Source organism: Cnephaeus nilssonii (assembly GCF_951640355.1).
Source record: "Cnephaeus nilssonii genome assembly, chromosome: 5".
Taxonomy (NCBI): Eukaryota; Metazoa; Chordata; class Mammalia; order Chiroptera; family Vespertilionidae; genus Cnephaeus; species Cnephaeus nilssonii.
The window spans coordinates 9,790,554-9,811,328 of record NC_137076.1 but is presented as its reverse complement, the minus strand read 5'-3'; the positions used below and the strand labels follow the sequence as shown (position 1 = coordinate 9,811,328).

Here is a 20,775-nt window from a genome sequence, read left to right as displayed (position 1 = left end):
GACTGTCCCCCACTTTAGCTGTAAAGGCCCCAGCAACGTCCCGTGTCCCGCCTGCACGAAACCCAAGAATTGCAGCCAGCAGTGTAGGAGCTGTTGCAACAATAGAAGTGGGTTTCGGTGGTAAGCCCTCCAACACCTACCAGAAACAATTGCTTCTCCAGGAAGGAGGTCCATCTGGCTACGCTTCCTGGGTAAGCAGCATTCATTCTTTCTTTTCATGGATATTTACTAGTAAGTGCCAGCTGCGGCCAGGCACTGTACCAATGCTGGCAATTCCATAGCAAAAGATTTTCTCCACGGCTGATGTGCTGAGTGACTTAAACTCTTCCTCACACCCTTGCTGGGCCTCAATTTCTGAATCTAGTAAGCAGAACCTCAATGCTTAGGAGGCCCCATGTGTTCTACGGACCGGCAGCCTATAGGAGGATCTAAGACTGCTAGCCTCGTTAGCCCAGGCTCTGGGCATGGACAGTAGGCTCTGCACAGGAGGCTGTGCACCCCTGTGTTCTAGCTTGCTCCTTCCTGCCTCAACAGGGGTTGATGGCTTCCGTGGTGGCTCTACAACTTACTGGCTGTGTGCCCATCTGCACTTCAGTTTCCTCATCTGTAAAGTGGGCACAATGATAGCACCAACCATGTCCATGGGGTCCCTACAAGAACTCAAGGGTGGTGTGCCTGCCACGCTCTGGGGAGTGCCTGCGGGGGTGAGCTCTCCTCCAGCGCTGCTCTCTCTTCCCTGCACTCTCAGAACTGCCTGAGCAGCAGTGCTCTGGGGCCAAGATTCTCCGCAGGCTGATTGAAGGACACACGGAGGCAGAGTACCGTCCTCGTGTAGACCCTCAGTAACCGTGCTGTCCCTGCGCAGCTCCAGGGGCAGGAGAAGAATCATCCACAGACTGGGCTACAGAAAGGCTGGCCTTTATGCAACAAAAATGAACAAAACTGAAAAGGAAAGGGGAACTATAGCCTGGGGAAAGGCAGGTATGAAACGTGACAGAAAGTCAATATCTAAAGCAGATAAAGGGCTTATCTCAATATATGAGACACCAGGAGATGAATGGGCAAAGGACTTAAATGGGGAGAGGAGATATATAAAATAATCAAATCCTGGCAGATCATTTATTCTCCTCAGCAATCAAAGAAGCACAAATTAAAGCAAAAAGCAGCAATGCTCCACTGCAGGAGCAGCCCAATATCAGCCGGCAAACCCCCTTGCTGGTGAGGATTTGAAGACTCTGGGAGCTCCAGTGCAAAGCTGGTCTGGCTCTGGCCCAGAGCTGTTTGTCCTGCGCTGGGATCCCACCGATCTCCTATTCTCTCAGGAAGTGCTCCCTTGCAGCTGCTCAGACATGAGGTTCCAGGGTGTCTGGGCCGGCTCAGGCCAAGGCCTGCAAGGTCAACACCAGAAGAAGAACCCAAGGCCTCCTGCCAGGAGGTCCCCAAACCCAAATTCCAAGAGAGGCTGCACTAGAGGCGGACAGCCCACACCCTGCATGCTATCACAAGTTTCCATCCATTCTACCAGGTTTGGGCCCCTCCCCCAAGTGTGGACTGGGGAAGGAGGACCTCGCCTGTCAGAGAGGCACGGACACATGCACGTCTGCAGGGACCCTGGATGTCACACTGCACTTCATACTGTCCCCGGAGACTCTGACTCACAGAGCAGGGCCTCTGTCTCTCAGGGCGAGAGGAACTGCAGTGCACCCCAGAGCCTGTTCACCTGGGAGGCCATGTCTGAAGTCTGTGCCCTCCACCCCAAGAGTCTGGACGCCAAATGGGCTTGCTGTGGCCGACACAATCTCTCCTGGGAAACCCTGTCCTCTGAGCCAGGGCAGCAAGGAACAGGGGAGGGGCTGAGCTCTGAAGCCAGAAGAAAGACCCCAATTCTGGCTTCTGTACTTGGTCAGGCTACCTGGCCTCCACCAGCATCCTCCCCTCAGTCTTCGTCACAGCCATCCACCATCTTCCCAGGTGCTCAGGCCTTTCAAAAGCCAGGAGCCATCCTTGATCCCTTCCCTCACACCCATGTCCTGTGAGCTCCACCTCCAAATACATACGAACCCATCTACCAGGACCACTAGGGTCCTTCATGGCCTCCCTGCTTCTACTCCTTCCACCGAGAGTCCTCGCACTGCTGGGAGAACAAGACCCTGCCTCACACAACAACTCCATGTGAACTAGAGTCTCCTACCTCTCCGGCCCAGCGGCCGTCCCCTCGACCTGGAGCACATTTCCCAGGGCTGGGCCTTCCCACCAGCTAGATTCATGTCATTTCCAACCTGAAGCAGCTCCCCCTTTACCTGATTTCTCACTCCACCCTTTTCCCAGACTTTGCTTTGTTCATGTATTTACCCCTCTCTGCAGCATCTGCTCATGTGTCTCCCCCAGGTGCCAGTGAGCTCAGAAAGATTCCATCTGGCTCATTTTCTGTTGTATCCCCACCCCAATCCAGCCCAAGGCAAGGGTGGACACGTAGTAAGAATGTGTTGAATAAATGAATGATGGAACAAATGAATGAGAGAAGAAAGGTGCTCAGTCTGAGCCTGTGTCCCATCTCAGCATACAGTGGTTATTTGTATTACTCCCCCATTATTGGGGCGCATCACCAGGCACCTGGTCCCTTCCAGCTCAGATCAGCACCCCCCCTCCCCCTACACAGGACCAGTGCCCAGGCCACCTCCTCCGCCAGGTCCCAACTCCAGACTCCTCAGATCCCTGCTGTCCTGCAAGCTCTCCCCTGAGCCCTGATCTGGTCTCAAGTGCACTGTCTCCCTGCTGGGACATCGCTTGAGAGGCACTTCAGCTGGACCCCAATGCCGGGTTCTCTCATCACATCCAGGCACATTCCCTGAGGCTTTGCCCAGGGCCAACCCGCAGTCCAGGATTGAGCCCAGGCCAATGCGGACACGTCCAGAGCTCTGAGAGAGACACACCAACTCAGAATGTGTGCATGCTCAGAATGTGTGCATGCTCGTATGTGTGTGTGTGTGTGTGTGTGTGTGTGAGAGAGAGAGAGAGAGAGAGAGAGAGAGAGAGAGAGAGAGAGAGATGGAGGGAGAGAAAAAGCCTGAGAGAGAGAGAGAGAGAGAGAGAGAGAGAGAGAGAGAGAGAGAGAGAGAGAGATGGAGGGAGAGAAAAAGCCTGAGAGCCAGAGAAAGAGGGAGCAGACACCAACATTTCCACTTAATGTGGCACCTTTACCCAGCTGAGCGTTCCTGCAGGGCCAAGTGCACAGCGCTGCTTGGTATTAATTTCAAAGAAAAATGGGTCAAGGAAAATTGGAAATTTTCATAGAAAACGCTCCAGGCTTGGATCTAGCTGAAGTGTTTGCTGACCTGCAGAAGATTCTGAGAGGAGACGGGGCCTCCACCTAGCGCAAATTGGCAGAGTCTGAGCCCCAGGCCTGAATCCAGTTTCTGCTTCTGAAGAAGAGCCTTTTGTCCCCTTCAGACGTCCTCTGAGCTGTCTCTGCAGCTCCATTCCTCCGAGGCTGGGACCCTGCACTGCTCACCTGCCATCAGGACCCTCTGCATCCTCAGGAGGCCTCTGTGCGGGGACCGGCTGTGGGACACCTGCCCTTCTGATCCATCATGTAGACACGGCATGCAGGGGGCGCCTGGGGTGTGGAGGCAGGGTTCATGGGGTCCCCATGGATATACAGGCCCAGCTGCTCCTACCCTGACAGGCCAGCTGACACATGTGAGGCACAAATGCCACAGATGTGTTAAGCTGCCCCTGTTTGCTGCATATCTCTCCCAGAAACATCCCAGTCTGTTGTGCTGGGGACCCCCAAGGAGCAGTCCTTGGAGCCCAGGGCCAACAAGGCAACCAGGCACACTGCTCTTGCTAATGAAACGCCAGAAGCACCAAAGTACCGCATGTTACCTGAAGACATCTGTGGGTACTGCATGAAAAAAGCTCTTTGGGGGACATTCACAGCACAAGTCCAAGGGAAGGAAAGACAGAGCATCAGTTCACTGTCTGTAGAAGAGAGAGCCACGCCAAGTCTGACCCGATAACGCTGGGCCTCAGAGAATGGGCAGGGGACCCTCCCAAATGAGCCCACGTCACCGCACTGGCATCTCCAACCGCTGTCTAGGTGGCCGGCCAAAGAGTGGCGGAGCAGGGAGGCCCCTGCCAAGGGTGCGCACAGTGTGAAACACGCCTGGAGCCAGCCAGCAGCCTCGGGTTTCACAAGTGCTTCTCCACGGGATTCCTCTGGTCCCAAGCTGCAGGCACCAGGAGGAATGAGCAGGAGGAGCTGCGAGGGCCCAGGGAATCAAACCCTGAGGCACCCAGGCCTTTAGCTGAAACTCAGGGAGCTGGCAGCTGCCAGCTGGGCTGGGCAGGGCAGGGCACTGGCCAAATCTGGTGCAAGGGCCCCAGTCACCACCCGGGTGGGCCAGGCCAGGCCCCAGAGCTCCAGTGAGAGGCTCAGAAATGCCTGGGCTAAGGACACAGAGAGACGTCCCTGCTCTGAGACGCTGGCTAGGCCTTCTCTCTCCCCTCCTCCAGGACCTCAGGCTTCAACCATTAGATAAGGGGCAGGCTGACTCATGGTCCCAGCACGTCCACGGCCTCATCCCCAGGACCTGTGTTATCTTACAAGGCAAAAGCAACTTTGCAGCGGTGAGTAAGTTAAGAATGCTGGGATGGAAAATTACACTGATTATCCCAGAAGGGCAAATGTAATCCTAAGGATCCTTGTAAGAAGGATCCAGAAGGAGGCTCGACTGGGGAGGAAGAGGAGTCACGTGAACACAAAGCAGAGGTCAGAGTGACGTGGCCATGAGCCAAGGGACTCGGGCAGCTACCAGAAGCTGAGAGAGGTGAGGAAGGGATGCTTCCCTTGAGCCTCCAGGGGAAACCAGCCCTGCTGATACCTTAAGTTTAGCCCCTTAAGATCCATTTTGGACGTCCAACCTCCAGAACTCTAAAAGAACAAACCTGAGTTGTTTAAAGCCACTAAGTTTGTGGCAACTTGTTACAGGGGCCAACAAACTGACATCAACTGCTTCAGGGCCAAGAGCCTCCCTGACCTGGCCTGCTCCCCACCTACCCCATGATTGACCCCTCACCCCTACCAGGCCTTGGCAGGGCTCCCTCCGTCACTCATTACATCACTGCATCTCGGAAGCCTGAAGATCTGTCTGTCCTTACAGGGGTCCACTCTCTCCCGCCACTGCTCCGGCCTCCCTGCCTCCCTGCCTCCCTGCCTCCCTGCCTCCAGCCCGGACCAGAGCAGCTGGCTGTCATGCAGCACTAGCCACCAGACCCCTTTCTCTTGGAGGCTGCCCACTGCCTGCAGGAGGCCGTCCCTTCTCAGCTCTAACATTCAAGAAGGTAGCCGCTGGGAGCCACCAGCAGTAGCTGCAGTCATCTGGTTCCTGGCCTTGCTCACCTACCACAAGCTTCACTCCCAAGGCAGCACCTCAGAAACCTGGCAAACCTGCAGCAGGTGAGCAGGGGAGGAAGAACTGGGGGCCGCAGGGTGAAGACTCTAGTGCTAACGCTGTTCTCTCTCTCTCTCTCTCTCTCTCTCTCTCTCTCTCTTTTTCTCCCTCTCTCTCAGGCTTTCCTTGGCAGTGGCAGGGAAGGCACTCCTCAGGGTAGGTGACATACCAACTCTGCCCACCGGGGAGGATGCCACAGCCTGATGGCAGTGGGCAGAGGCTTGGCACTGGCTGCTTCCAGGAGGAGTCAGCCAAGGTCACGGGCACTGAGCTGCCTGACTGCTCTTCCTTCAGCCAGGGCTCAGGGTAAGGTGGAGTGGGAGGGCACAGTGGCCCAGAGGCAGTTCTAGGGACCCAGAGCCACCTGCCCAGCAGGAGCTGACAGCCCCAGCTCTGTTCCAAGGCCCAGAAGAGCAACCCCAGAGGGTCCAGAGGACACTTGGCTGCTGTATCTCACAAGCACAGGTGGCCAATGGGGCTGTTTTTAGTGGGCCCATAGGGTGCCTTTCAGAAATTTGAATCAACATTTGAAAATCTGGAGAGTTCACATAAAATTTTAATGTCTAGATTCTCTTGGCAGTAAGAGGATCACTGCCCCACGCCCACACTCCCTCCAGGTCACCATCAGAAGCCCAGTAAGGGTCTTTGCTCTGCCCTGCACCCTGGTGAGGCCAGGCAGAGGCCACGTGCTGCTGCATTCCTGTTGCTGCTCCTCTTTTAGCAGAGACAGACTCTGTGTCCACATCTATGTCAAAAGCAGAGAAACAAAAGCCAGGCCAAGGGTGGTGTAATTATTATTATTATTATTTTTTGGCCCCTGGAGCCATCCTCATTGGCACTGCCTGCTGGGCCCTGCAGGCTTCTGAACTTGCAGCCCTTGTCTTGGGATGGCAGGACTTTCCGAAAAGTCACTGTGTGCCTGACAGAGAGACCACGTGCCCAGCACAGAACCCAGGGATCTTTCCCTCCCCAAGTTCAAAGCCCCTCCCGCGTGACAGCCAGGCATTTGGAGGCAACAGTCTACTCTGTGCACATGGCCTTGGGATCAGCCTAACCACAGCACAACCCAGTCACAGCCCAGCCCAGCCCAGCCTCTCTGGGCCCCACAGCCTGGATGAGGGTCCAGCAGAGGCAGAAGGCCAAGGGGCCTGCCTGGGCTATGCCTGAGCATTATCCCGAGAAGTGAGCGAGGCCTCAAGCATCACCCCTGACAGATGTGCACCCCTTCACTGCATAGCCACCCTACAGGGGAGCACTGATTCACTCCCTGTATAAGCTGAATGGTGGCCCTCCAACATACAAGGTCCCAATTCTTTTTTTTTTTTTTAATATATTTTTACAGAGAGGAAAGGAGAGAGATAGAGAGGTAGAAACATCGATGAGAGAGAAACATCGACCAGCTGCCTCTTGCACACCCCCTACCAGGGATATGCTCGCAACCAAGGTACATGCCCTTGACCGGAATCGAACCTGGGACCTTTCAGTCCGCAGGCCGACGCTCTATCCACTGAGCCAAACCGGTTTCGGCGACAAGGTCCCAATTCTTGGGACCTATGAATATTACCATATATGACAAAAAAAAAGACTTTGCAGATATAATTAGATTATGGATCTTGTGATGGGGATATCGCCCTGTATGATCTGGGTGGATGCAATCACATGCACTCTGACAGCAGGGAGACTCACACACACACAGAAGAGGAGGAGGCAATGTGGCCACAGAGACAGAGATCAGAGTGATGTGGCCACAAGCCAAGGGAAGCCAGCCGCCACCAGGAGCTGGGGATGGCGAGGCATGGATTCCTCCACAGGGCCCCTGGAAGGAGCGTGGCCCTGCCAACACCTTGATTTCAGCCCAGTAACATTCATTTCAAACTTCTGCCCTTCAGAGCTGCGAGAGAATAAACTGCTGCTGTTTGAAACCACCTGGTTGGTGGTGGTATGTTGAAGTAGGCTGAGACTAGGAGGGCAGGGATATGCCAGGATCAATAGGCTAGGGCTTCTCTTCCCTCCTACCAGCCCATGGCTTCCCCTCAACAACCCCAAACAATGGGTTGACAGATGGCAACTGGGGCAGGGCTCAGGCAGGAGCGCAGAACTTGGAGTGGACCCCTGTGCAAGTATGTGGGCAGGTGCAAACACACACACACACACACACACACACACACACACACACACACACACCAGAGATGCCAATGCTATACAGCACCCCTATCCCCAACATACTGCCCTGGGGGCACAGGGCTGGCTCTGGGGGGACAGAGAATGGGACTTCCGGTGCCTGAGAGAGGCCCCTCCGCTAAAGGCCACCCTAGCTCCCTGGCCTCCGAGTTCTGCCCTTCTGCCCTGGCTAGGCTCCCGGACTCAGCCGAGTGCAGCAGAGCAGCTTTGCCACACCTGCAAGGCCAGTGAGGAGGGAGGAGTCCTTTCCCCTTCCCTCAGCCCCCTGGCAGTGATGGGCAACCTTTTGAGCTTGGTGTGTCAAACTTCGCCAAAAAACTGAGCATAACTCGGGTAGTGTGTCACTCTGAGGAAAAAACTAACTCCAAGACTCTAGTCGCAAATGTTTCATCCTCAGGAGCAGCAAATGTTTCATCCTCGGCATGCGGCTGCGTGTCATCAGAAATGGCTACGCGTGTCAGTGCTGACACGCGTGTCATAGGTTCGCCATCACTGAGTCCTATACCCTCCCTTTCAGGACCCAAGAACGACCCTGGTGGCACTAAGCTGCGAAGTGCACACTCGGCGTTGGCCAAGTCCTTGAAGACATGTTAAAACCTTCTTTCCCCACCTGTTTCTGTGGGCAATCTGAAACCCTGCAACTAACCTCAGGTGATGGAGACTATTAGTGAGGCCTTGAGACACTCCAGGAAGCCTGCTGGCTGCTCAGGGAAAACAGGGCAATGTATCTCGGCATGCTGGAGGAGCCATGGGAAACACCCACCCCGCCCCACCTCCAGCCAGACCAGCAGGCCCAGGGACCCATCACACCCACTGCCCATAGAGAAATGGCTGGGGGCAGGGTTCAAATGTGCTTCCAGTAGTAGCTAAGGGGAATGGGGAGGGGCGGGGGGAGGTTGGAAGCTTCCTGCTTGCTTTAGGCAAAGCTACATTGATGTCAGGATCCCCATCAGAATTCACCAGGAGAAAGGATCCCCTACCGTGCACATACACAGAGGTCCTGGACTCCATATTCTCTTGCAGGAAAGGGGAAGGAGCAGATGTACCCAGCCAAAGTCACTGCTTTTCCATTTGTCCCCGCTGTACTGTGGGCCCTAACTGGGCCCAGGCTGATGGTGAGCGGGTCCAAACCATCTGATGTCACCCCGGGCCCTTAGCCCAGCCCAACATAATGTGATCTGACCCCCTCCAACCAGTGAATAGGCCTCAGCTCTAGGCCAAGTGTGAACAATTAAGCACATTCAGCGAAAAATATGCTTTCTGTCAACCAAGTCACCCACACAAGGTCATGCTGACATTGGGCAGGGACATAAAGGAAAGGGGAGTTGGCCCTAGACCTGTGGCCTACAGCCTACACACCCATAGCCCAGGGCTGAGGCCCAGAGCTCAGCCTGGGACAGGCTCCCCCTGCCCCCTTCCAGCACAGCCTCAGTCTCCAAATGGTGTAATTGGCCTTTCCCAGCATCTTCAAAGCCAGTGGTTTCTGGGCTTATTCTGAGTTTGAAATTTCTTAAGTTCTGAATTCCAAGCTCTCACCAAAGTAGGTGGACAGGGGAAGATTTAACAGAAGATGCCCAAAGACCAACAGAAGCACAGCTAATAATGCAAGGCCAGCCAGGCCACGGTGGAGGGCTGTCATGGTCAGGACGACAAGCACCACATGGAATGTGGGATTGGAAATTCACCTAAGGTACCTGGCAGCCCCTCACCCAGCATGAGCCAGACTCTAGGCACCACCAGTAGAGGCCAGCCCAGAAGCTCCAGGTCCAAAGCACAAAGTTCCAGGCCCTCAGCTCTTTGAGATACAGGCTTTTCTAGCCCCATGGGACAGGTGACAAGACAGAGGCCCAAACTTGCCAGAGAGCAGCAAGCCGTCAAGGAACAAGGCCAAGGTCTTGGTGGTCCCTGGTCTGAGGTACTTCTCCTGCCCCATTATCTCTCCCAGCCACACCCTGCGGGGTTATTCTTCATTCCTCCCCCTGCAGAGAAGCTCAAGGGCGGGAAAGAGGCAGGAGGGGCTGAGGCTGGGGGAAGTGGGCAGCGAGGCCCTGCTGTTCACAGCCCAGGCAGACAGCGATTTATCACCGGGACCAAGGGACCCCCAGAGTATTGATCGGCTCCAGACAGTGCTAGGCTTCCCGAGGGAGCAATTCCTTTGCAAAGATATGTGACACCACTTCTTGAAATTAGAATGGTGCCCTGCCGGGCTGCACCCAATTTATCTGTCAAGCTGGGAAGTCACAGATCTAAGATAAATGAGCCAGGACTGCTCGGGGTGAGGAGAGTCTCTGCAAATCACAGCCCAGGTGGGCTAGCCCGGCGGGGCCTCTGAGGCTCACTTTAACATGCAGATGTGCCTGACCCAAGACCCAGGCCTCTGTGCCTGCTGCCACCTGCCACTAGCCAGGGATCTAGGACCTCAGGCTGAGGCCTGGCCTCACTGTAATCCATGACCTGAGATCCTGAAAATGCTGGAAAGGTTTGGGCTGGTCAGTGAGTCTGGCCTCCTGTCAACATGCCTGCCCCACAGCTCCTTCCACACTCCTGGGCCCAGAAGGTTCTATGTTGAAAAAGACAAAACCATGTACATCTGCACAGGCTGGTGAGGCTGCTGGGAGGGCCTTCGTGGTGCACTTCCCTCTCCTTGCAGAGCACTCAGGGCTTTCTCTGAAACCAGCCAGGAGGAGCAGCCACCCTGGCAGGGAAAGTGGACAGCAAACAGGCGGGGGACAGAGGCTGTTTGGGGGCAGCAGGCACAGGGTCACAGACATGGGTTCAGGACTTGGGCCTCCTTTGCTTCTTGACACAGGCATGCCCTTGGGCAGAAAAAGGAGGACTCTGAGGCAGCTTTTACTGTCCTCTGTGGAGGCCCCAGACCTGCAGGTGGTGGCCCACATACACCCAGAGCAGAGGGCCCTGCCCCTATACTCCCCCACTGTGCAGGGCTCAGCCTGAGCCTGGGACCTGGCTTGAGGAAGGGGTGCCTGGGTCCCTCAGGGTGGACATCCAGGGCTTACCACACAGCCTGCCCACCCGCAGCAGCCTTACCTGTGTCCAGGGCCTGTGGCACCCCGAGAGAAGGGAGCCTGGAGTTGGATGGCCGGCGATATATCACATGCACACGACCCTGCTCAGCCTCCTTCGCTGCCAGCCCCTTCTCCAGGGGCTCGATAAAGAACTCCTCCTCCTCCATTCGAATCAGGCCAGCCTGCAGGGCAAAGATGAGATGGTTCAGATTCCCAGAGCACAACAGACAAGGTGGGGGAGCAGCGAGGAGGGTCCCAGAGGGCAGAATCTCCCACCTGGCAGAGCGAGGTGCTGGGCTGGGAAGGCCATGGACGGGCCGTAGGGGCACCATTTGCCCAGAGTCTTCACTTCTAGTCACTAAGGCCAGAGCCACTGGACTGTGCTGAGCCCTGGCTGGGGAAGGGACTCTGTCGACGTCATTCCCACCCCCATCTTCCAACCCGGGGCTTGTAAGGCCAAACTGTCCAAAATAGCCTGAAGGAACTGAAGTACACTATGAGCCTCTGTGTGGCCCCAGGGGGACACCAAGATTTACCAAATATAAACCAGTGCCACCCCACCCTCAGGAGCCCCAAGTCCAAGGCAAAGATAAAAACTGTCCGTCAGGGCTGACTCTGCCCACAGAACTGCTCAGTTTACCCCAAACAGTGTTTCCAAAGTTGTGAACCCAATACTCGAAATGATCAGATTTCTTGTTTCAAAACTGGAATTCCAGCTTTCCTTGGAAAATGCAGGCTCAGACCACCGTGGGCTTCACGTTGCCTGGCAGGGGGTACCATAGATGGAGCCTGTGCCCCTGCACCCCACTGTATATCCTTTTATCCACATCTGTCACCAGCCCAGACTCCACAGCAACTGAACTGCTGCCTGTTTATAAGACCACCCTGGTGCTTCTTTCTGGACCCGTCTCCATCAGGATTCAGGCTGCACTGCACTCCGACATCCAAGGCTCTCTGCCTGCCTTCCCTGCCCCCAGCTCACACATGTCACTCCAGACTCTGGGACAGCCTGGCCTTCCTACATGGGGTGCACAGCCGGGCCTCCCTGCCCCTGAATTGACCTAGCCCTCAGCTTGGCCATCAGGTAAACTCTGATTCTCCCCTCAATAACTGGCTCAGAACCCCCCAACCACCACCTCCATATGGCCCTGCCCTCCCCTTGACCATGCTTGGTCACAGCCCCATTGTCCAGCTCCCACACTTTGATTTTTTGGTCCAGTATCTATAAACCAGTGGTTTCACATTGGGCCCCCCACTGTGTCAACCTGCAGATATATTTCCTTTAGATCACATACTTAAGACTCATTCAGGGGTGTGTTTTGCTGTTTAAAAACTACTTTATTGAGGTGTTATCCACATGTGAAAAGCTGCACATGTTTAATGTATGTAACTCCATGAGTATGGGAATCAGTATACACTTGTGAAACCATCACCACAATCAAGACCATAAGCATGTCCATTACCTCTCAAAGTTTACTCCCATCCCCTTTATTATTACCATTAAAAAAAAAACTTCACCCAAGGATATTTTTTCCATTGCTTTTTAGAGAGTGGAAGGAAGGCAGGGAGGTAGGCAGAGAGAGAGAGATTGGTTGCATCCTGCACACACCCCAACCAGGATTGGGGGATCAAACCTGCAAGCCCTTGAGCAGGAATCAAACCTTCGACCTTTTGCTGTGAGGGCCAACGTTCTAACCACTGAGCAACACTGGCCAGGGTCATTATTTTATGTTAAGAACAGAACATAAAATTAATTCTTGCAGTTAATTTTAAGCATACAATAGAGTGTTGTTAGCTATGGGCACTATGCTGTGTAGTGGATTTCCAGAACTTATTTATCTTGCATAACTGAAATTTTGTACACTTTGACCATTACTTCCCATGTCCCCCTCCCCCAGCCTCCGGCAATCACCATTCTACTTTGCTTCTATGAGTTTGACTGTTTTATATTTTATATATATACTAGAGGCCCGGTGCACGAATTTGTGCACCAGTGGGGTCCCTCGGCCTGGCCTGTGGGATCAGGCTGAAATCGGCTCTCCAACATCCCCTGAGGGGTCCTGGATTGCGAGAGGGTGCAGGCCAGGCTGAGGGACCCCACTGGTGCATGATCAGGGCCGGGGAGGGATGCGGGAGGTTGGCCAGCTGGAGAGGGACCGTGGGAGGGCTCCAGGGCAAGTCCAGCCCTTCTTGCCCAGTCCCAATTGGCCGGACCCCAGCAGCAAGCTAACTTACTGGTCTGAGCGTCTGCCCCCTGGTGGTCAGTGCACGTCATAGCGAGAGGTTGAGTGGCCTTAGCATATCATTAGCATATAATACTTTGATTGGTTGAATGGCCGACCAGTTGACAGGACACTTAGCATATTAGGCTTTTATTATATAGGATAAGTGAGGTCATGTTATATTTGTCTTTCTGTGTCTGGCTTATTTCACTTAGTGTAATGTTCCTCAGTTTCATCCATGTTGTCACAAATGATAGGATTTCCTTTTTTATACTAGTAAAGTCTGAATAATATTCCATTGTACATATGTACCATATTTCTTTATCAATTAGTTGTCCATAGATGGACATGCAGGTTGTTTCCATGTCCATTGTGAAAAATGCTACAATGAACATGAGAATGCAGGTATCTCCTTGATCTCTTTCATTTTCTTTGGATATATACCCAGGAGGAGGACTGCTGGGTCATATGGTAGCTCTATTTTTAAAAAAATATATTTTATTGATTTTTTACAGAGAGGAAGGAAGATGGATACAGAGTTAGAAACATCGATGAGAGAGAAACATCGATCAGCTGCCTCCTGCACACCCCCTACTGGGGATGTGCCTGCAACCAAGGTACATGCTCTTGACTGGAATCGAATCCAGGACCCTTCAGTCCCCAGGCCGATGCTCTATTCACTGAGCCAAACAGGTCAGGGCTGGTAGCTCTATTTTTAATTTTTAAAGGAACCTCCATACTATTTTCCATAGTGACTTAACCAATTCACATTTCCACCAACAGTGCACAAGGGTTCGCTTGTCTCCACATCCTTGCCAACACTTGTTACCTTTATGATAATGGCCATTCTAACAGGTGTGAACTGACATCTCATTGTGGTTTTGATTTGCATTTCCCTGATGATCAGTGACACTGAGCATTCTTTCAGGTACTTGACCATTTATAGGTCTTTGGAAAAAATGTCTATTCATATCCTTTGCCCATTCTAAATTTGATTATTTGTTTTATCAGCTATTGAGTTGAATGAGTTCCTTAAAGGTTTTGAATATTAACTCCTTACCCAATATATGTCTTGAAACTATTTCTTCCAATCTATAGGTTGTCTTTTATTTCTTTTGCTGTGCAGATATTTTTAAATTTAATATAGTCCCATTTGTTGATTTTTGTTGTTGTTGCCTTTGCAATTGGTTTTATGGTTTCAGATCTTATTTTAAGACCTTAATCCATTTCAAGTTAACTTTCATGAGATGTGTAGAATAGGGGTCCCATTTCATTCTTCTGCATGTGAATGTTCAGTTTACCCAACACCAAATATTTTTAAAAATTTATCTTTATTGTTGAAAGTATTACAGATGACCCCTTTATTTCCCCATTGATGCCCCTCCTCCCCACTCCTGTCCCTTCCCAAAGCTACCCTTTCCTCTTTAAGTATTCTTGGCTCCCTTATAAAATACACGTTGACCACATATGTGCATGGGTTTATTTCTAGGCTCTCAATTCTGATTCAGTAAATGTCTGTTTTTATTTTAGTAGCATACTGTTTTGATTAGTATAGCTTTGTAATATAATTAAAATTAGAATGTGTGATGTCTCCAGATTTGTTCTTTCTCAAGATTGCTTAGTCTATTCATGGTCTTAAATATGTTAGGATTGTTTTTTATTCTTTTGGATTGCATTGAGTCTATAGATGGCTTTGGGTAGTATGAATATTTGAATAACATTACCTCTTCTATTCCATAAACAAAGTATATCTTTCCACTTATTTGTGCCTTCTTTAATTTCTTTCACCAATATCTTATAGTTTTTAGTGTATAGATATTTCAATTCCTTGGATAAATTAATTGCTATGCATTTCAGTATTTTAGATGCTATCATAAATGAGCTTGTTTTCTTTATTTCTTTTTCAGATAGTTTATAGAAATGTAACTGATTTTTGTATGTTGATTTTGGAGTCTTTTGGACTTTTTATATACCAGATCTGTCATCAGGAAAGAGACAATTTTACTTCTTCCTTTCCAATTCTGATGCCTTTCATTTCTTTTTTTTTTGCCTGATTGTTCTGGCTAGGACTTCCAATACTATCATATATAATAAAAGGTTAATATGCAAATTGTCCCCTCATCTGGGGGTTTGACCAGCTGGCCAACTACCCGTGGTTCTTTCCTCTGGCTGGCCCCGCCCTGATTAGCCCCGCCCCCCATCAGGGGTGAGGCCAGCTGGCCAACTGCCCGTGGCCCCTCCCCTCAGCCAGCCCAGCCAGGTCGGCCCCAATAGATCAGTGCAGGCCAGCCTGACCCCACCTGTGCACAAATTCATGCACCAGGCCTCTAGTGTTGAATAAGAGTGGTGAGGGTGGACACACTTGGCTTGTTCCTGATCTTAGGGGAAAAGCTTTCAACCTTTCACCATTAAGTATGATGTTAGCTGTGGGATTATCATGTATGGCCTTCATTATGATGAGGTGTGTTCTTTCTATATCCAATTTGTTGAGAGTTATTATCATGTAAGGGAGTTGAATTTTATCAAATACTTTTCTGCATCTATTGAGATTATCATATGATTTTTATCTTTCAATCTATTAATGTAATGTGTCACATTTATCAATTTGCATGTGTTGACTCACCCTTGGATCCAAAGGGTAAATCCCTCTTGATCATAGTGTATGATCTCTTTTATGTACTGTTGAATTAGATTTGATCATTTTTATTGGAATATTTGCATCTATATTCATCAAGGATGTGGGCCTTAGTTTTCATGTCTTGTATCCTTATCTGGCTTTGGTATCAGAGTAATGCTGGCCTTGTAGAAAGAGTTTGGAAGGGTTCCCTCCTCTTCAATTATTTGGAAGAGTTTGAGGAGGACAGGAGTTAATTCTTCTTTAAATGTTTGGTAAAATTCACTAGTAAAGCCATCTGCACCTGGGCTTTCCTTTGTTAGGAGACTGATTACTGATTTAATTCCCTTACTTGTTATTGGTCTATTCAGCTTTTCTATTTCTTCAAGATTTAGTCTTGATAGGTTGTATGATTCAAGAATTTATCTATTTCTTCTAGGTTGTCCAATTTGTTAGTGTATAATTGTTATAGTAGTTTCTTATGATCCTTTCTGTGATATCAAGTGTAGTATCTCCTCTTTGATTTATAATTTTATTTGATTCCTCTCTCTTCCTTTCTTGGTAAGTCTACTAAAAGATTTGTCAATTTTGTTACCTTAAAAAAAAATACCCAGCTCTTAATTTCATTGATCTTTTGTCTTTCTGGTTTCTATTTCATTTATTTCTGCTCTGATCTTTGTTATCTCCCTCCATCTTCTAATTTTGTGCATAATCTATTCTTTTTCTAGCTTCTTGAGGTATATATATATATATATATATATATATATATATATATATATATATAGTTTATTTGAAACCTCTCTTTTTTATTGTAGACATTTATCACTATAAATTTCCTTGTTAGAATTGCTTTTGCAGTATCACATAAGTTTTGGTGTACTGTTTCAATTTTAGTTTGTTTTAAGATATTTTTTATTTCCCTTTTGATTTCTTCTTTGACCTATAGGTTGTTCAGGAGTGTGTTAATTTCCACATATTTGTGAATTTTTTGTTTTTCCTTCTGCTATTGATTTCTAATTTCATACCATTGTAGTAAAAGAAGATAACTGGTGTGATTTTATTCTGTTACATTTGCTACTATTTGTTTTTTGACTTACCATATATACTTGAGGAGAATGTGTATTCTGCTGCTATTGGATGGAATACTCTTTTAGGGTAATTTGGACTAAAGCTCAATTCAAATCCAATGTTTCCTTATTGATTATCTGTCTGAATGATCTATCTACTATTAAAAGTGGGGCACTGAAGTCTCTCACTGTTATTGTATTCTTATTTGTTTCTCTCTTCAGATCTGTTAGTATTTGATTAATGTATTTAGGTGCTCTGATGTTGGGTGCATATATATCTACAATTGCTATTAATCTCTTTATTAATTGACCTCTTTATGATTGCATAATGACTTTATGGTCTCTTGCTACAGATTTTGACTTAAAGTTAATTTTGTCTGACATAAGTTTAGCTACCCCTATTCTCTTTTGTTTCCCATTTAGGTGGAATACTTTTTCCACCCCTTCACTTTGAGTCCATGTCTATCCTTAAAGCTGAAGTGAATCTCTTATATGCAGCATATAGTTAGAGCTTGTGTTTTTATTCATTCAGTCATTCTACACCTTTGACTGAAAAATTTAACCCATTTACATTTAAAGCAATTGCATTGGTAAGGACTTACTTATGCCATTGTGTTGTTTTATGACTATTTGATAGTTCCTTTGTTGCTTTATTTTTCTCTTGATGATTTTCTACAGTGGCATAATACAATCCCCTTCTCTTTATCTTGTATGTATCTACTATAGAATTTTGTTTTGTGGTAACTTGAGGCTAACTTGAAATATATTATAGATATAACAATTTGTTTTAAGTTGATAACAACTTAACTATGATCTCATACAAAAACTCTATTCTTTTATTCTCACACATTTTATGTTTTTGATGTCACAATCATATCTTTTGAAAAAATATGTTTTTGTTGATTTTTAGAGAGAGAGGAAGAGAGAGAGATAGAGAGAAACATCAATGAGAAAAAAACATCATCGATCAGATGCCTCTTGCACATCCCCCACTGGGGATGGAGACCACAACCTAGGCATGTGCCCTGACCAGGAATCAAATAGTGACCTCTTGGTTCCTGGGTTGATGCTCAACCACTGAGCAACACCGGCCGGGCACAATCACATTTTTTTTATTTTGTGTAGCCATTAACATATTATTGTAGCAATACCTATTTTTATACTTTTGTCTTTAACTTGTATACTAGAGTTAAGTGGTTAACACACTATGTTATAATATTTGAATATTCTGAATTTGACCATGTACTTAGCTCCAAATTTTGGTTGGTTCTTTTTTATTTTCTATCTCTGTTGAACATTTTATACTTTTCCTGATTTTGTTAAATTGTAGCTCTCTTGGCATCATTGGAATAATTATTCTGAATTCTTTGTCAGGCAATTAATGTATTTCCACTTCTTTGGAGTTGTTCTGAAAGTTTACTGTGTTCCTTTAGTGGTGTCAAGTTCCCCTGATTCTTCATGATCCTGGTAGCCTTGTGTAGATGTCTGCACATTTCCTAACTTCAGGAAGGAAAGACCCTCACCTGCCGGTGGAGTGCATGCTGTGACCTGGATCTAGTGGTGTAGGGTACCAAGTGTGGGGGGTGTGGCAGCTCTGGGTCTGGGTTGAGGAGAAACATGATGGTTCATTGGCTCAGGCTGGTAGGGTCTATGCTATTAATAACTCCATGGTCCTTGTAGGTTGCTATAGGAGTTCCACAGTGGCTACAAGGGCTGTTTGGGCCTTTAGTGGTATCTCCAGATCCAGTGGCTAGTACCAAGGCAAGCAGTAGTGGTGGCCAGACCTAGTGGTGTAACACACTTGCTGCAGGTGCCTGTGTAGTGGCAGGGACTGGTTGCTGATACTGATGTAGTGAGGAGGAAAAGGGTCAGCAGTCAGAATTCGGACTAACTGTGGGTACACAAGTGGTCACAGGGCCGTGGCTGTCAGTGTGTACTCCCAGGGGGGGCAAGGTCTCACAACAGGCATGCACATGGCAATGGAGGCTGATAACAGGAGTCAGGTTGGTGGCACCTGTGCACAGCTGGAGAAGCTAGCTCTGAGCATGTGCAGAGTGGTAGGATTCAGCCACAGGGGTCTAAGCTAGTATTATGTACTCACACAGTCACAGAGGCCAGGAAGTGAGGACAAGGGATGGAGGGAGAGGAATTCAAGCATCTGGTGTCTGTGAATATGAAAATCTATGAGGAGAAAACCTCAGCAATGAAATCTTTAGGATTGTGGTGGCTGTGATGGTCATTGGGGTCTTTAGCAGTGAAAGCTGCTGGGCTCCTCTGTGTGTCTGATACTGGTGGCCCATGCCCTTGTTCCTTGTTCCCAACCATCTCTATACATCTCAGCTTTGCCTATTCCTGAGTGGAGTGAAACTGAAGTAGGTCCTTTGAGTGGTGCCCCAAAAGTCTGGGAAAGCTGGTAACTCACCCCACTCTCCTCCTTTCTCATTGAGGAGAACTCTTTCTGGGCAGGGAGCTCCCTCTTGATGTTGAGCAGCATCCGTCTGGGGGCTGGGATGATGCTGGCTAAATGGAGTTGTTCTTCCTTCCTGTTTGTGAGGTTATTCTCAGGTATTCTGTTCCACTGCATTGCTGGACTCCTGAGCTCTCCAGAGCTCTTTTTGTTCATGGGTAGCTGCCTAATTGTTGATCCTTGCTGAGGGACGGGCTCTTCTACTCTGCAAACTTGGTGACCCCACTCAGGAGCTTTAGAAAGACCAGAGCTGTGCTTGGTGAGGAGCTCTCTACATGGAAAGCGGGGTTCATGTTGTTTCCTGATTTTCAATTATTTTAGTAAGCATCCCAGGAATAATCTGTCTAAAAATCTGGAAAAAAAAATTTTTTTTGACAAGAAAACAAGGCATAGATTGTGGGCTATGTTTTGCTGATTTTTTTTCTAGGAATCTTACTTTCCTGCTGCCAGCGGCATGTGTATCTGGTTGTGCATATAATTTTTATTAATAAGAACCAGTTTCCTTTCCCAACTCTATAAATATTAAAGAAATCCCTGAAGAATACTGTTCTAAAGGGATTCAATTAAGAGTGTTGAACAGCCTGGTGCTCTGTGGAGGGGGACTCTGTGACTGTCTGCCCAACCCCACAAGAAGAGAGGCTCAGAGAGGACAGAGAGGTTGTCCCTGATCTTCAGATGCCACTTCAGGGGCTCAGAACCCGCTAGTTCTCTGGTCATCAGATCAAATCACCAGTTTCAGATCTTGGTGAATTATAAGATACCTATCTACCTCTCTTCTGTGGTGCCCTGTCCTTTTGCTGTTTGGTTTAGGACGAAATAGTCATTAGAAGTAGAAATAAAAAGTTAAAAATTTATTTAAAAATCCAAAGGCTTAACAGCTATTCTCTGTTACTTTGAATTTTAAAGTAACTCAGAGTTGGGGTGTCACAGGAAAGCAAGTGAGCATTCTGTCCCCATCTGTGGGTGCCCAGTTTGCTGAGCTCACTGGCTCCTTCCACGGAAGCCATAGGCAGCCTCCCACTAGTTCGTAACCCGCACCAGATCTGTCACTCAGTGTTGTCATTTTTGCAACCTCTGGCACTAAGACTGTGAGGTGCCTGTCAAGGTAGCAGTGGTAACAATCAGAACAAAAAGAAAACAGGAAGCGGATCCAAAAACAGAAGGATCCGGACTTTGACAGAGGACAGCAGCGTGCATCTGCATTAGCTCACTGTCTCCAAACTTGACCTTGCTCGGAAACACACACGTGCACTTGCCACAGGAATCCCCAAACATGCTGGCATCTGGTAAAATTCCAGTTCCTTGAGCTATTTTGCTCTGAGAGCAATGTATCCCTTCATCCTTTTTTTTTTTTTTTTTTTTTAACAGATCCTGCCTCAGGTTTATTTGTACAAATAGCACAGGAGGACACCAGCCCCATGCAGACAGCAGCCCAGGGTCACACCAGTCCTTCCGTCCTCACGTCAGCAGACAAAGGCCTCTACTCTAGAGCTTTCATGGGGGCCTGGGCACCTTTGGGAGCCTGAGGCTGAGGTTTAGCCCGAGCCCCGGAGCTGCAGTGCAGCCTGGGCCTTGGACTTGGTCCCGCAGAGCCTGACATCCTTGGCGACGTGGGCATCAGCACATTTCCCAAGCTTGGAGTGAGAGATGTAGGGAAGTTGGTCAAGTTTGTGGCTGCCACCCCTTGGGATGTTGGACTTGACCTCCTTGGGCTCTGCGTGGGCCTAGACAGCCTCAGTACATGC

General features: G+C 49.0%; 1 protein-coding gene across 1 annotated transcript in view; it reads right to left on the bottom strand.

Moving 5' to 3' along the window:
• Positions 1–20,775, bottom strand: part of ADAMTS2 (ADAM metallopeptidase with thrombospondin type 1 motif 2) — a 262,993-nt gene that overhangs the window by 158,138 nt on the left and 84,080 nt on the right. Inside the window, exon 3 of the mRNA XM_079771375.1 lies at positions 10,683–10,842. Within this exon, the coding sequence (XP_079627501.1) occupies positions 10,683–10,842 (160 nt within the window). The remainder of the gene's footprint in view (positions 1–10,682; positions 10,843–20,775) is intronic.